This window comes from Oncorhynchus mykiss, chromosome 16, assembly GCF_013265735.2.
Source record: "Oncorhynchus mykiss isolate Arlee chromosome 16, USDA_OmykA_1.1, whole genome shotgun sequence".
In the NCBI taxonomy this organism is placed as follows: Eukaryota; Metazoa; Chordata; class Actinopteri; order Salmoniformes; family Salmonidae; genus Oncorhynchus; species Oncorhynchus mykiss.
Window position 1 is genome coordinate 42,759,142 of NC_048580.1, and position 14,207 is coordinate 42,773,348.

The following is a 14,207-nucleotide window of genomic DNA, read 5'->3' on the forward strand; positions in this document are numbered from 1 at the left end:
CATTGAGCCAGTCCTACCATCCTACGTAGTGCCTTCACCCCCGCTGAGGGGCTAATTAAAACAGTTTCAGGGACAAAGGAGGAGATCCATTGTATCAGTTCAACGGATATGGTGCCAGAGGGGCACAGTTGTCCAGGATTAGTGCCCCTTCAGAACCATACATAGATGGATATGTCAGCCTCCTCCCAGCACTGATGAAAGGTTCAGTCAACTCAATGGACTGCTGTAGATGTGGATATGCTGGAACTGTACTATGGAGGAATCCTAAACTATAGTGACCTTAATGTTTTCAACCCTGATTTAAGATTTTTTTTAATAATAAAAACAAAATCTGATGCAAAGTGCAAACCCAATTATGTCTATCTTCTGTAAATGCATTTGGTTTTATTTAGTTGTATCATCCCAAAAGAAACTGAACTGACAGATTTAGAGCAACAATAAACCAAACCCTCCCAACCTTTTCCCCATTCCTGAGTTGTGCAGAAACCACCACCCCCCCCCCCCCCCCCCCCTTCCCTTTCCCCAAAGAGATAAACCTACCTGCTGGTGACAAATCTTCCAACTTCCTGTGTTTTAACTTAAGCAAAGAGTTAATCAACTGGATTTTTAATCTCCTGAGCCACAGCCCTGGTGCCATAATATTTACGCTGGCCATTCTAAAGCTACCCCCCATCTAAATGGGTTTCTTGATTCACAGCTCTGGTTGACCTCATTAAGTGCTGACTAATAGTCTAAATATGGGAGTGTCTGTGGGAGGAAGTGGAAAGTAGAGATGCAATCAACACAACACATCTCCCATCTAATAAAAGCTGCAGGCATTTTGGAAACAATCGGTGAGAACCGGAAAGTCCACAGGTACCGCAATAAAACAAGAGACATGATTCTCAGAGATTAAAAGGTATTACTGAATATTTAAAAGTCTATTACTTCACCACCATGTATTTGCAAATCTATTAGATGTTTATACATTTGACACCTGGTAGGTTATTTTATTCCTTTTTGCAAATGACTGACCAGACCAAGAAACTTTGATTTGACTGAAATTACCGCATGTCCGTAGGACTGAAACTGCCCAGCAGATTTCTATTACACTACCGCTACTTGCTGTTTATTATCTATGCATAGTTACTTTACCCCTACCTACATGTACAAATGACCCTCTACTAACCTGTACATTGACTTGTTACCAGTACCCCATGTATATACCCTCACTATTGTTGTTTTGTTTTTTAAAACCTTTTTTTTTTATAACTTTAATTTATTTAGTAACTATTTTCTTAACTCTATTTCCTTAAAACTGCATTGTTGGTTAAGGGCTTGTAAGTAAGCATTTCCCTGTAAGGTCTACACCTGTTGTATTCGGCGCTTGTGACAAATAAAATGTGATTTGATTTTTACATTTATCTGGGTTCCGAGCTAGGTGTTTCATCTGCATCTGCTGTTATCTCTCTGTGGCCCCGGCTCAGCCAGAGCATACTTATCTAACAAAAAAGGAACTGTATGTAACCAGAAACAATAGACGTGATTGAGTGCATTCCTCAATTGGGGTCGGGTTACGACGGCCACTTTAATAGAAGATATCTGTCGAAGGAGATCTCCAAAGTTTTGCATTTGATCTTTATCAGTCTTTCAGAGCTTTTTAAAAAGGGGTACGTCCAACATATGTTAATTTAAGCATATTCTATTAAATGGTGCTAACAGGAAACACCCCAGAGCTCTGGTGACAGATGGCAATCCAACAGTGATTTGAACACTCAGGATAAAATGACATATCTATTTAATCATTTATACAGTCCAAAGGTCAATTGATTATTAGAAATATAAAATGATAAGTTATAAATGCATATACATTGTAATGCCCACAAAATGTTTACACATGTTTGCAATTAATGAAACACGTATTTATTATAGTTTGAATCATTCATCAATGTGTATTCATTAAAGTTATCATAGTTAAAAATAAAAATTAATTGGTAACACTAAGTTATGTTAAAGAACACACTGAAATTATTGACTTGTACGGCAATGTTGAGGAGAGTTAGCAAGCAAGCATTTCACTGTGCTGTATGCACGTGACCAATAAACCTTGATGTGAAGTTAACAAATTACATTGAAAAAAAATGTGGAAAATTCCACATTGATGGTAGACAGACCACTACTGAACTTTGAAAAGCCCCATTTAATGTTATTAGCGTAACAAAGGAAGATATGCTAATGGTAATCTTTTGGGCCAGCAATGTGTGCATGGGTGGGATCCATGTGAAACGACCTGAGAATGACTCTGCTTCTAAAGAATTCCCACACCAATGAGCTCCAGGGGAACTAGAGCCAATGGTTATAGCATGAAGTTACAATATGCATATACACAGTATATTGCTTGTTTATTATATTTAAGAATGTGTTAACAATATGACTGTTAGGATTATGTTATAATAATGATTATCTTATTATCATTAGTAGCAGCCAATTTTTGTTTTGGTAATCTTTACCATCATTAGTATGTGTGATAGGTGTGTAAGTGCAAGTGCAATGCTGAATTGGTGGACCCTTTAAGATTATATTGACAAAACTTAAATCACACCACCAACAGATTCCGTTGGGGGGTGGGATCACATATGCTAATAAAGCAGATGTCCATCAGCAGTACTCAACACAGTCCAGCCTATAAAAACAAAGCTTCTTTCTTCTGTGAGGAGAACACAGCCTGACTGATCCGCTCTTTGGGTTCAGAGAGCCAACAAGATTATTCTTTGATACTGAACTATCCTCTCAGAACTATACAAAATCAACCAAATCCCAAAGGAATTGGTAGCAAGCTGTGTTCAGACTAGATGTGTGGTTTAACTCAGGACAAGGTCCATATAAACAAGAACTAAACTCAAACATGCACATGAGTGGTCTTTGTCCAGTCCACCACAAGTACAGTAATTTGATCCCCAGACCAGGGCAGTTCTTTCCTCATTCTGAGCAGTGTGTGTGTTTGGTCAAGGTGTGAGTTGAGTTCCTTCTGAACTTTCCATGACACAGGCTGGAGGTTTCAAACATGTCTCTCTGTCCACTCTGCGCTTCTTCTATACACCGAGCTGATTATCCATAAACCATTGTTGTCTCCACAGGCATTTAGGATGCCACCGCAAATATAAGCTTTGTCCTTAGATGACTGATCACAGATCAACTAAAGTTCATGAACTTATGAGCTCAAGTGGTAAATATAAATATGACATATCATTGGGGTTGGGTTGCTGAACATTGAATATAAATGTTAAAAAGGTGAGACCGATTCTTGATACTATAACTCTTCAACACAATACAATTCTCAAATACAATACCCTAATCGCTTTCAGGCCCTCATCTGACCATTGTATTTCCTTGTTCACTCAACCAACTGTGACTAACAGCATTCTACATCAAAAAAGACAACAAGACCATTTCCTGGGTCTTAGAAAGAAAGTGTTCAATGCAGAAGCATAGCACCCAGTTGGCCATAAAATAATGAGGGGAGGAGAAATGAGAAGGGGTCAATACATAGAATTTTTAAAATATTTTTTTAAACATTTTACCTTTATATAACTAGGCAAGTCAGTTAAGAACAAATTCTTATTTTCAATGACGGCCTAGGAACAGTTGGTTAACTGCCTTGTTCAGGGGCAGAATGAGACACGAGGACAGAGAGACTCACATTTGGCTCATCTTCAGATGAAAACAACAGTACAATATAAAATATTTGAACATTTAAAAAAAAGGCACGGCTCTTGTCCTTTCTCATTCCCCCTCTGAACAGAGGGTCTATAGAAATTAAAAGGATGAAAAGGTTTCAAAAAGGGGCCTTAATGCCATCCATGCATGCAGGCCATGGAGTTTAATGGTGTTTCTCCTAAAACGGGGAACAAAAGAGATTCTTCCTGTCGACCCATTAAGGACGGTGCTCAATAAATATGCATCATAAGAGAAGAGCAATCACATTTCAATATTCATTCAATCGTGGTATTGCTGCGGATTACTGATAGTATAAGACGTATTAACACTTTACTGTAGGCACACAAATAAAGCCTTAGTGTATTTATGAAACACTCCACAACAGCCTTAAGTGTCTTATGATACAAATAATGTTGATTTTAAACACTTGCTATAAGCTATCATTACCTATGTAATTATAGCATTATTATAGCAAGTCGTTATACTGGGTCCTTATTATAAGCCGCAAAAAATCACTCTGGTTTGCCGTCAGTTTGAGTAAGGATGCAATCACTTTCTGCTGTGTGATTGTGCATTTAAACCAGATAAAGCAAACGCAGCCTTTAAAACAAACACAGACATAGCAAAGAGTAGGATCCCTAAACTGCCAGGAGACAATGGTCTATATCTGTCAAGATTTCCATCATGTTTGTTTTTTTTAGGATAATGCATGCGTGAGCAAAGAAAATATTGTGCTTGCTCATGGCCATCTGTCGAAGGCAAAGGCATCTTTCAAATGGTAAATGTTCATTCGTTTGGATATGCAATAGGTTTAACTGTGAGAATATTGACAATATAGGGTTGAAGGATCATAGTACCTTTTCAACTATTTCTTCAGTCAGCCCATCCTTCATCAGTGTTGTTGCATACGTGAGAGTTATTCAGTGGATTGGACAGTGACATTGAAAGCAAAGATCTAACCAGACAAGACTGTGATTGACTGGCCTTCCAAATCTAACTGAAAGTGCATACCGAAAACACAAAGCAACCTGCTGACAATGCGAAAATGATCACAAAACAAAGCCGAAAACCAGACAAATAGTATGTTTGACGAGAGAATAACAATTGATTGCAAACTGACAATTGATATCGAAACTGAGAAAATATTGCAAGCTAAAGAAAAACTTCAAAAATAACATGCAAACATGCCTTTTTTTAGTAAACCAATGGCCTTTACATACAAACACCCAACCACAATAGGTTTTTACGTTCACAGCTGGGCTATCAACAACATCACATTCATCATAGGTCATTTCAAAATGGTATATCTAGACCGCAAGTCACAGCAAATTATATTTCTGAGTGTTTAAGAGCAGGAGATATTCCTTTGGCCTTTTAAATGATTTTTTATGGGCTTTGGCCAGCAACACTCTGGCCCTCCCCATTGGCTAAAAATTATACTTATTTTCCTGTCCCCGAGGACTTATTTTTAAACACTGATTTCATTCTTAAAGAAACAACAGCAAAAATAGCCTGTCAGTGTAATGCTTCCTGACAGCCCAGGATAAGACAAAAACAACACCATAAATACTAACGTTTTGAATGAATTTACACTACCTCCCCAGGCCCATTTTTTAGAAGTTAGTGTTGTGGGTAGACTATATCTTTACTTCATGAGTAAGAATATGGAATAAGTTATGTATTTACTTTTATATATATATATATATATATATATATATATATATATATAAATATATATATATTCAATATTCTACTTTTTACTAAATTGTCTGAATCAAACACCTGAGTTGTTTTGTAAAGACTTCAGACCTAAAAACATAAATAGCTGTAAAGTGAGCGGCTATCCCATTGTTTTGTCGCCGCTCATAATTCCAATATCTGATATGTGACCTGGGTGCTCTGAGAGCTGAATAGAGCAACATGATCAACCACCGTGTATTTCTCTTGTTAAAGAGGAACAAATGGCAGCCTAATAACCCTCACTGTTACTAAAACAAAATGTATCTCACAACAATCACACAATTCCAAGTGAGAAGACCCTGAAAGGTCTGGAATACAACAGTTGTCACCCCTACCTGTAGTCTTGCTGCATGTTGGTTGTCAGGACTTACAAAAGACTTGACATCTGAAATAAGATGGCATAATAAATTCAAAGGCCTTCATACTTTGACAAATAATTGCAATGCATCCAAAAAGACAATTCACTTGTACCACTAAGCACATTGTCCACTTGTCAAACGGAATGTCTAATCAAAATACGTCTATATTTTGTATTTCAAACACATATTGTATTGAATGAGGGGCAAGATAAAAGCCTCCCATGTTGTGAAAAAAACCTAAACTCACTTAAAATGTCAATAGTGTCAGGAGAAAAAGATGCTAGCATTGGAAAACAAATCCATATCAACTCCGAACTGATCAGTTAATTGCATTAAGGGAATTCAATGCCTTTTACTAATGGTACAGCAAATTGTGTGCAAACGATTCAAAGGTCAAAACATTTGCACACAACAAAGAGTAAGGTATTTAGATAGTGGAACATCACATCATGGGACTTTATAGCTTTAAAAAAGAAAAAAAGATGTAAAAAGGAACCAAGAAAGAAATCCAAACCCTTTTTTTTTAAAAGAACTCCAATGTTGTCGTCCACGCTCCCCTAAATATTTATCACCATATTACTGACAGGAGTGAGATTAACCATACGGGCAGAATATTCATTACGTTTTATAATAATGGCCCTTTTGACATTTTCACACTATTAAAAGTGGTCAGATACTACTGTTCTGTTACAGAGGGAAGACTCCCCAGTATTTCACGTCATCCAATCTCTCCATCACTTGGCCTTCTCTGGCTTAGTTCATGTCCAGAAGGAATGCATCACAAAATACGACTTCTTTAAGCAGCTGTGAGTGGAAATAGCTTTTCCTGGAGACATTTATGACCCCCATTCAAAGGCCTGACATCTCAAACACAGGAAGGAAGGAACTCAGAAGTGCCATACAGTATCAAGAGGTCCATTTACACTTCCTGCTATATCTTTTTAACAAAGCCTCACAAAACGCACCTTTATTGAAAACAGAAATATACGATTATATGGATTTGTGAATGGCCATGGTTTTACTTACATGCACGCACGCACGCACAGTAAATAGGTTTGTGGATGTATAAATGCATGTGTGGATGCTTTTTATATTAGCCATTTCAAGTAACTCAAATGGCTGTGTCAAACTTTGATTAATTACACAGGGATTTACATATATAAAAAAAAAAAAACTGGGAGAGAGAGCACTTAGCCCACCCTCCTATGACGTCGCATGTAGAATGTGTTCGGGGGAAGCAGGCCCTCCTCAAGAGTGCTTGGGATTGGAACCCTGGAAGTCTCTGCCTGATAATAGATCAAAGAGATGCATCAGAGAACAATTCTAGTTTTAAAACACTTTGCCCACATAGCAGCCAGGCACCCTAATGCATAATGGAATTTTACAAGGCCTCAGCAATTATGGCTTCAACCAATGGACTCTAGTAATAAAACACCACGTAAAAATCGGTTAAATGAGATAATTAACCCCACATTATAAAAAGTTAAAAGATATACACTAGGGTGCATTATGTTGCTGTCTGATTATCACTCATATAGTCATAACACAAACTACATTTTGTATATTACCTAATGAGATCAAACATTTATAGGGATGAAAATAGACAGACATAAAATGTTTATAGATGTGGGGGAAAAAAAGAGGCATTGGTTCAGATCAATAGTTCAGGAGGATGATTTTAATGTTGGATACTTACTGACCCCCAAAGGCAATCTAGGGACATTACACCAGAGCGCTAGAGATGCTGGAGCCTTATGTCAAATGGCTGGTAGCCTCGGACACCCAGGCTTCACTGAAATGACGAGATGTCTGAATATAGAATGGTTAAAATAAGCATACATACAACTGTAAAAACATGTATGTTTACATGAGAAATCATATAGATCTCAATAAATAACCACAGTACGTTCTACAAAGACTGGCACTTCACAGATACTACATCCACCCTCTATCGATCTCTAGATCCTTCAAAAAAGGTACAATTATTTCAATTTTACAGAATCACAAAGTGACATTCCACATATTCCAGGACTCTTGAGATCTCCCCATTCTCGTTGGAAGAGCAGTCGGAGCATCAGCCAGCGAATGATTTGCTCAGATTGTGCCCATCCACAGCCAGAGAAAGCAGAGGGGTCACAGTTGAGTTTCTAAAGCCATTAGTGCTGAAAGAAAAATCAATGGTCAACTGTGCCAGAGAGACTCCTTGGTAACGTCCCAAATGGCACCCTGTCCCCTATAGGGTGCAGTACTTTTGACCTGAGCCCCATGGTTCCTGGTCAAAAGTAGTGCACTTACGTGGGAAATACGGTGCCGTATGGGACACAGCCCTTTTCCAGCGCAGCCTTCACTTCCCTGCGAACACTAAGGACTTGAAGGCTGAATGTCAAACTGGCTCCAAGAGGATAATAACAAGCAGAAGAGGCATTCAATCAAATGTCTATTGACTATTGTAGTTAGAAGTTTGTGCTTTGAAAACATAAGTACCTTGACATATTTGCAATGATGAATCAAACCTGCAATATAACATACAGGAGGAAGACCTCATTCGGAAATTGAGGCACATAGATCATTCTTTATCAGGTGAATCGACACAGCATTGTACCAATACCAAATTGAAATGTACATTGTTTCCCATGACTCTTTGCCAAAGCCATGAAAGGCTTCAATTCCGTATAGATACAAAGAACGTTAAGCAAATAGCTTGTGGACACTAGGAACATCTATTGACATAAATAATAGGTAACTGGAAAGCATAGAATGTATTTTCTGTCTAGGTTTTTTGATATAAGTTATCCATTTTTAACTTTAATGTATTTATACTCTTTCATGGTCAATGACAGGTTAGTAAAGCAGAAACATACACCAAGTACAATACATTTAAATTATTTCAAAATAGGACAGTAGCACAGAAACACAAGCAGATATTGTTTTAATTTGTTTTTCTGAAATGCCCAGTTTCATGACACTTTAAGCAATGCATCTCCTTCGTGTTCTACGGAATTGGAAAGTTCATGATTGGGAAACACGTCAAAGGTGAAAATAATCTGATTTTGACTAGGTTGTACCAAACATACTTCATTCAAGCCGGAATTTATGATTAACAACTAAATTCACCTAAGCATGACATGAGTCAAGAGTCATCACTCTGTAACGGAACATTAGCTGCCATCTCACCGTTTGTTATAAATATCTATTTGACCTGTTGACCTTCAGTAATGGTGATCTAGTCAGTCTTGGAGGCCGTCCATGTTGTGTGTGTCCGACACTGAATAGAGGTTCTGTGTAGAGACTGAGAGTTGTTCTAGAACAGGCTGGTTCTGGGCAGTCACCACCAGAGGCAAGCTGTGGATGACCACTCCCTGGCTGCCTAAACTGATGCTAGGGACAATGAGACTACTGTCCTCCTCACAGGTGGTAATGCTATTGTCCCCAACCCCGTGCAACACTGTTACATGTGCCTGCTTGGCCAAGTCTTCCGAAGGGCCACCTTCGCTACACATCATGTCTGGGGGCGGGAACATGGAGGTGGCCGTGGCGACTAGATTACCGTGGTTCCCTCCCTCCGTCACAACAGTAACCTCGGTGCCTCCCTCCTGGATAAGAGCGTTAAAGCCCTCCAGGTCTGAGCAGGTGGTGATGAAGGCCTGTGTGCTGTGGGCTGCTGAAGAGACCTGGGAGGTAATGGCTGTCTGCAGTAGGGCCTGGTGCAGAGGGTTACTGCTATCCTCTGAGGAAAGGTGTGTCAGCAGGACCGTCCCAGGCTCCAAACCAGCGCCGTCTGTTGGACCTCCTATATGCTGCATGGGCGTGAGGCTCAGGTTGACCTGCTGGATCATGGAGTTGACCACCATGTCCTGACTCTCTGGGCTCAAGAGGATGGCGGAGGAACCCTTGGTGTGATGCTGGTGCTGCCCAATGTCCACACCCACCCCAGCCTGCAGGGGATGGAAGGAGCCCTCCTGACCCAAAGGATGGGATACTATGATCTTAAGCTGGGCACTGCTATAGGGGGCCAGGGGAGCTAGGGGTACATGGTGGAGGGGGAGCTGGGTGGTGTGGCTGTCCTGCCTGGGTAAAGGGCTCACAGTCACACTACTGGGATGGGAGGTAATGGGCTGGAGTGTCAAGGAAAGAGTCTGTTCAGAGCCTGATTCCCGGTGCTGCTTCCTGTGGCTGCGCAGAGAGTCCTCCCTCACAAACGATGCCTCGCACAGGTCACAGCGGAAGGCCCGCGTCGCATCCAGCTTGGCCCGGTACCGGGAGCTCACAGGCTTGGCAGGGTCCTCTCCGTTACCGACACTGGCTTTGCCTCCTTTCCCACCAACACTGGCCCCCTTCTCAGGTTTGTCCGCATGGCACTTCTTCTTGTGGATGACCAGGTTGCTGCGCTGCTTGGTGGCGAAACTGCAGAAGTCACATTTGAAGGGTCGCTCTTCAGAGTGGATCCGCTCATGGACCTTGAGCGCCCCCTTGCTGGAGCAGGAGTAGATGCACTTGGAGCACTGGATGGGTTGAGTGGGCTGGTGCTCTCGCGAGTGCTGCCGCAGGGCTGTCTTGTTGGTGCACTGGAAGTCACAGTCAGGGCAGGGAAAAGAGTTGGACGTGCCATGTTTTATCTGGACGTGAGATTTCAGGTTGCCCTTCATGGCACAGCGGTACTCACAGAAGTCACACTTATAAGGCTTCTCACCCGAGTGGATGCGGATGTGCCTCTTCAGGTCAGAGTTGATCTTGAACTTTGCTTCACACTGAGTGCACTGGAAAGGTGCATCCCCTAAAGTAGAGGAATATATATATATCTTTATAGAACACCCAACAACAACTTGACTCGAAACGTACGTTTGCCAGACTATTCAGAAGTTAAGTGGTCTTATACCAAAATGAGTCCATGTTCCATATTTAAATCCCAAATGAATGGGAAACAATGTAGACCATTTAATAGCCAGATTTCAGAACCAGATTTATATACAGTGGGGCAAAAAAGTATTTAGTCAGCCACCAATTGTGCAAGTTCTCCCACTTAAAAAGATGAGGCCTGTAATTTTCATCATAGGTACACTTCAACTATGACAGACAAAATGAGAAAAAAAAAATCCAGAAAATCACATTGTAGGATTTGTTATGAATTTATTTGCAAATTATGGTGGAAAATAAGTATTTGGTCACCTACAAACAAGCAAGATTTCTGGCTCTCACAGACCTGTAACTTCTTCTTTAAGAGGCTCCTCTGTCCTCCACTCATTACCTGTATTAATTGCACCTGTTTGAACTTGTTATCAGTATAAAAGACACCTGTCCACAACCTTAAACAGTCACACTCCAAACTCCACTATGGCCAAGACCAAAGAGCTGTCAAAGGACACCAGAAACAAAATTGTAGACCTGCACCAGGCTGGGAAGACTGAATCTGCAATAGGTAAGCAGCTTGGTTTGAAGAAATCAACTGTGGGAGCAATTATTAGGAAATGGAAGACATACAAGACCACTGATAATCTCCCTCGATCTGGGGCTCCACGCAAGATCTCACCCCGTGGGGTCAAAATGATCACAAGAACGGTGAGCAAAAATCCCAGAACCACACGGGGGACCTAGTGAATGACCTGCAGAGAGCTGGGACCAAAGTAACAAAGCCTACCATCAGTAACACACTACGCCGCCAGGGACTCAAATCCTGCAGTGCCAGACGTGTCCCCCTGCTTAAGCCAGTACATGTCTAGGCCCGTCTGAAGTTTGCTAGAGAGCATTTGGATGATCGAGAAGAAGACTGGGAGAATGTCATATGGTCAGATGAAACCAAAATATAACTTTTTGGTAAAAACTCAACTCGTCACGTTTGGAGGACAAAGAATGCTGAGTTGCATCCAAAGAACACCATACCTACTGTGAAGCATAGGGGTGGAAACATCATGCTTTGGGGCTGTTTTTCTGCAAAGGGACTAGGACGACTGATCCGTGTAAAGGAAAGAATGAATGGGGCCATGTATCGTGAGATTTTGAGTGAAAACCTCCTTCCATCAGCAAGGGCATTGAAGATGAAACGTGGCTGGGTCTTTCAGCATGACAATGATCCCAAACACACCGCCCGGGCAACGAAGGAGGGGCTTTGTAAGAGGCATTTCAAGGTCCTGGAGTGGCCTAGCAAGTCTCCAGATCTCAACCCCATAGAAAATCTTTGAAGGGAGTTGAAAGTCCGTGTTGCCCAGCAACAGCCCCAAAACATCACTGCTCTAGAGGAGATCTGCATGGAGGAATGGGCCAAAATATCAGCAACAGTGTGTGAAAACCTTGTGAAGATTTACATTGCCAACAAAGGGTATATAACAAAGTATTGAGAAACTTTTGTTATTGACCAAATACTTATTTTCCACCATAATTTGCAAATAAATTCATTAAAAATCCTACAATGTGATTTTCTGGATTTTTTTTCTCATTTTGTCTGTCATAGTTGAAGTGTACCTATGATGAAAATTACAGGCCTCTCCTCTTTTTAAGTGGGAGAACTTGCACAATTGGTGGCTGACTAAATACTTTTTTCCCCCACTGTAACTTGTGAACACCAATTCCATGCTTCAGTGTACTAATCAACCCAAGTAGTGAAGGGAAAGCAGACCCACCAGTGTGTGAACGGAGGTGCACGGTGAGCTGGCTGGAGTTGCGGCTGGCGTAGGGGCAGATCTGGCACTTGAAGGGCCTCTCGTCATAGTGGATACGGAGGTGTTTCTTCAGACTGCTGCTGTCGGCCGCAGCGTAGGGACAGTACTTGCACTTGTGAGGCTTCTCTCCCGTGTGGGATCGGAGGTGCATGTTCAGCTTGTCCCTCCGGCTGAACCGCTTTTGGCACAGCTCACATTCAAACGGCTTCTCACCTAGACACACACAAGCACATATACACAAGCACATATACACAAGCACACACACACAGGTGGATTGGAGGATACATTTATGTCAAGTCTTGCAATACATACTAGGAGGAGCATAAATCCAATTTGAATTATGATCTAATAATACTGGTATTGTTACATACCAGTATGCGTTTTGAGATGCCGCTCCATGTCTTTTTGACCGTACTGTGTCTTGAAAGAGCAACCTAGGGGCAAAGGAATAAATGATGCATTTGATTAGAAAATTGATTGATTCATGCAGCCTGAATATAATAGTGTTGTTTCACCCACATTTTAAGGCCACCTCACTGTAGTATTAAGTTGTGTAGCTATAAAAAAAAGTAACTAAATGGTTGCAACTGACCAGCAGATAATGTGCTTCCTCTCTAGCAGCAGTATGGAAGGAATGTATCAGAAGAGTAATAAACGAGGAAAGAGGGAGTGAGCTACCAACCTGAGAAACAGCAGCTGCGTCTCTTTGAAGTCAGGGCAGGTTTTATTTTTTTGGAAGGTGTTTTGGGGGCTTTGGTCAGGATCTTTTTGACACCTCTCATAACACACGTCTGGTAGGCTTCCTCAAAAAACTCTGTGCTGGAATCTGGGCGGAAAGGAGGGGGGGGGGGGGGGGGAATATTCTGACTGTAAAGGATACATTTCCAGACAACCGAGTTCCCAAATAACAAAGGAATAATTTTTAAAACTTGATAACATATAGACTATTCATTGTTCCAACAGTATATTAAAGGAGTTTGGGGTAGCATGTTCAAGACAAGACCGTGTAGAGAGAGAGAGACCATCTCATGGTCTTACCTGTAAGAGTGGGTGCGGAGTTAGATGCTGATATGTTAGAGGAGGGTATATGGCAGCCATTTTGCTTGTGGGCCAGAAAGACCTCAAAGTTATTGTACTGCTGCTTACAGAAGCCACAGATGTGGATATCTGGGCTCACTTCCACAAGTACATGGTTCCCTCCTGTTGATGAGGGGGAAAATGGGATAAAACCCAGTTTTTATTCAAGAACATTGTGATTATTGACAACCATAGCCTACCCTGCAATACCAAGACTAATCCTACCTTTGAGTAGGGACTATTTGAATGTAGGCCTACTTTGCAACTTGTAAACATAGCTAGCCATATTTTCATATAATTGCTAACAACAGACTGCTAGATGATACTAAAGCCATTGGATCTTTTTTTGTATCACACATATTTAAATTAATAATTTGACTACCAAGTGGACTTTGTTTTGAACATTTGTTATGAGTTTTCTTACCCCCTCCGTTGAATGATGCCATTTTAACGCTAATATAGCTGGATATCAATTCAGTTTAGGGCTCCCCTAACGTAGGCAACCGACTTGGGACAGGCGCCTCGAATCGAATCCATTCAACATAAGTATACAATACAACAAGCGCCTTTGAAATAACAAAAGTTCCTTATCTACTGACTTTTAGCTCTGAACTCTCTACTGGCAACATTGTTGCAACCATTTTACGACAGGCTCCCTTCACTTTTCGGCAGTACACACTTT

General features: G+C 41.0%; 1 protein-coding gene across 1 annotated transcript; it reads right to left on the bottom strand.

The window, feature by feature from the left end:
- Positions 1–8,707: 8,707 nt before the first annotated feature.
- Positions 8,708–14,207, bottom strand: LOC110492059 (zinc finger protein 64). Its single transcript, XM_021566040.2, has 6 exons — positions 13,950–14,207; positions 13,487–13,648; positions 13,131–13,274; positions 12,820–12,882; positions 12,410–12,661; positions 8,708–10,569 (listed from the first exon to the last, which is right to left on the bottom strand). Exons 1-6 carry the CDS (start codon positions 13,969–13,971, stop codon positions 9,023–9,025), a joined length of 2,190 nt encoding a protein of 729 aa, XP_021421715.1. The 5' UTR covers positions 13,972–14,207; the 3' UTR covers positions 8,708–9,022.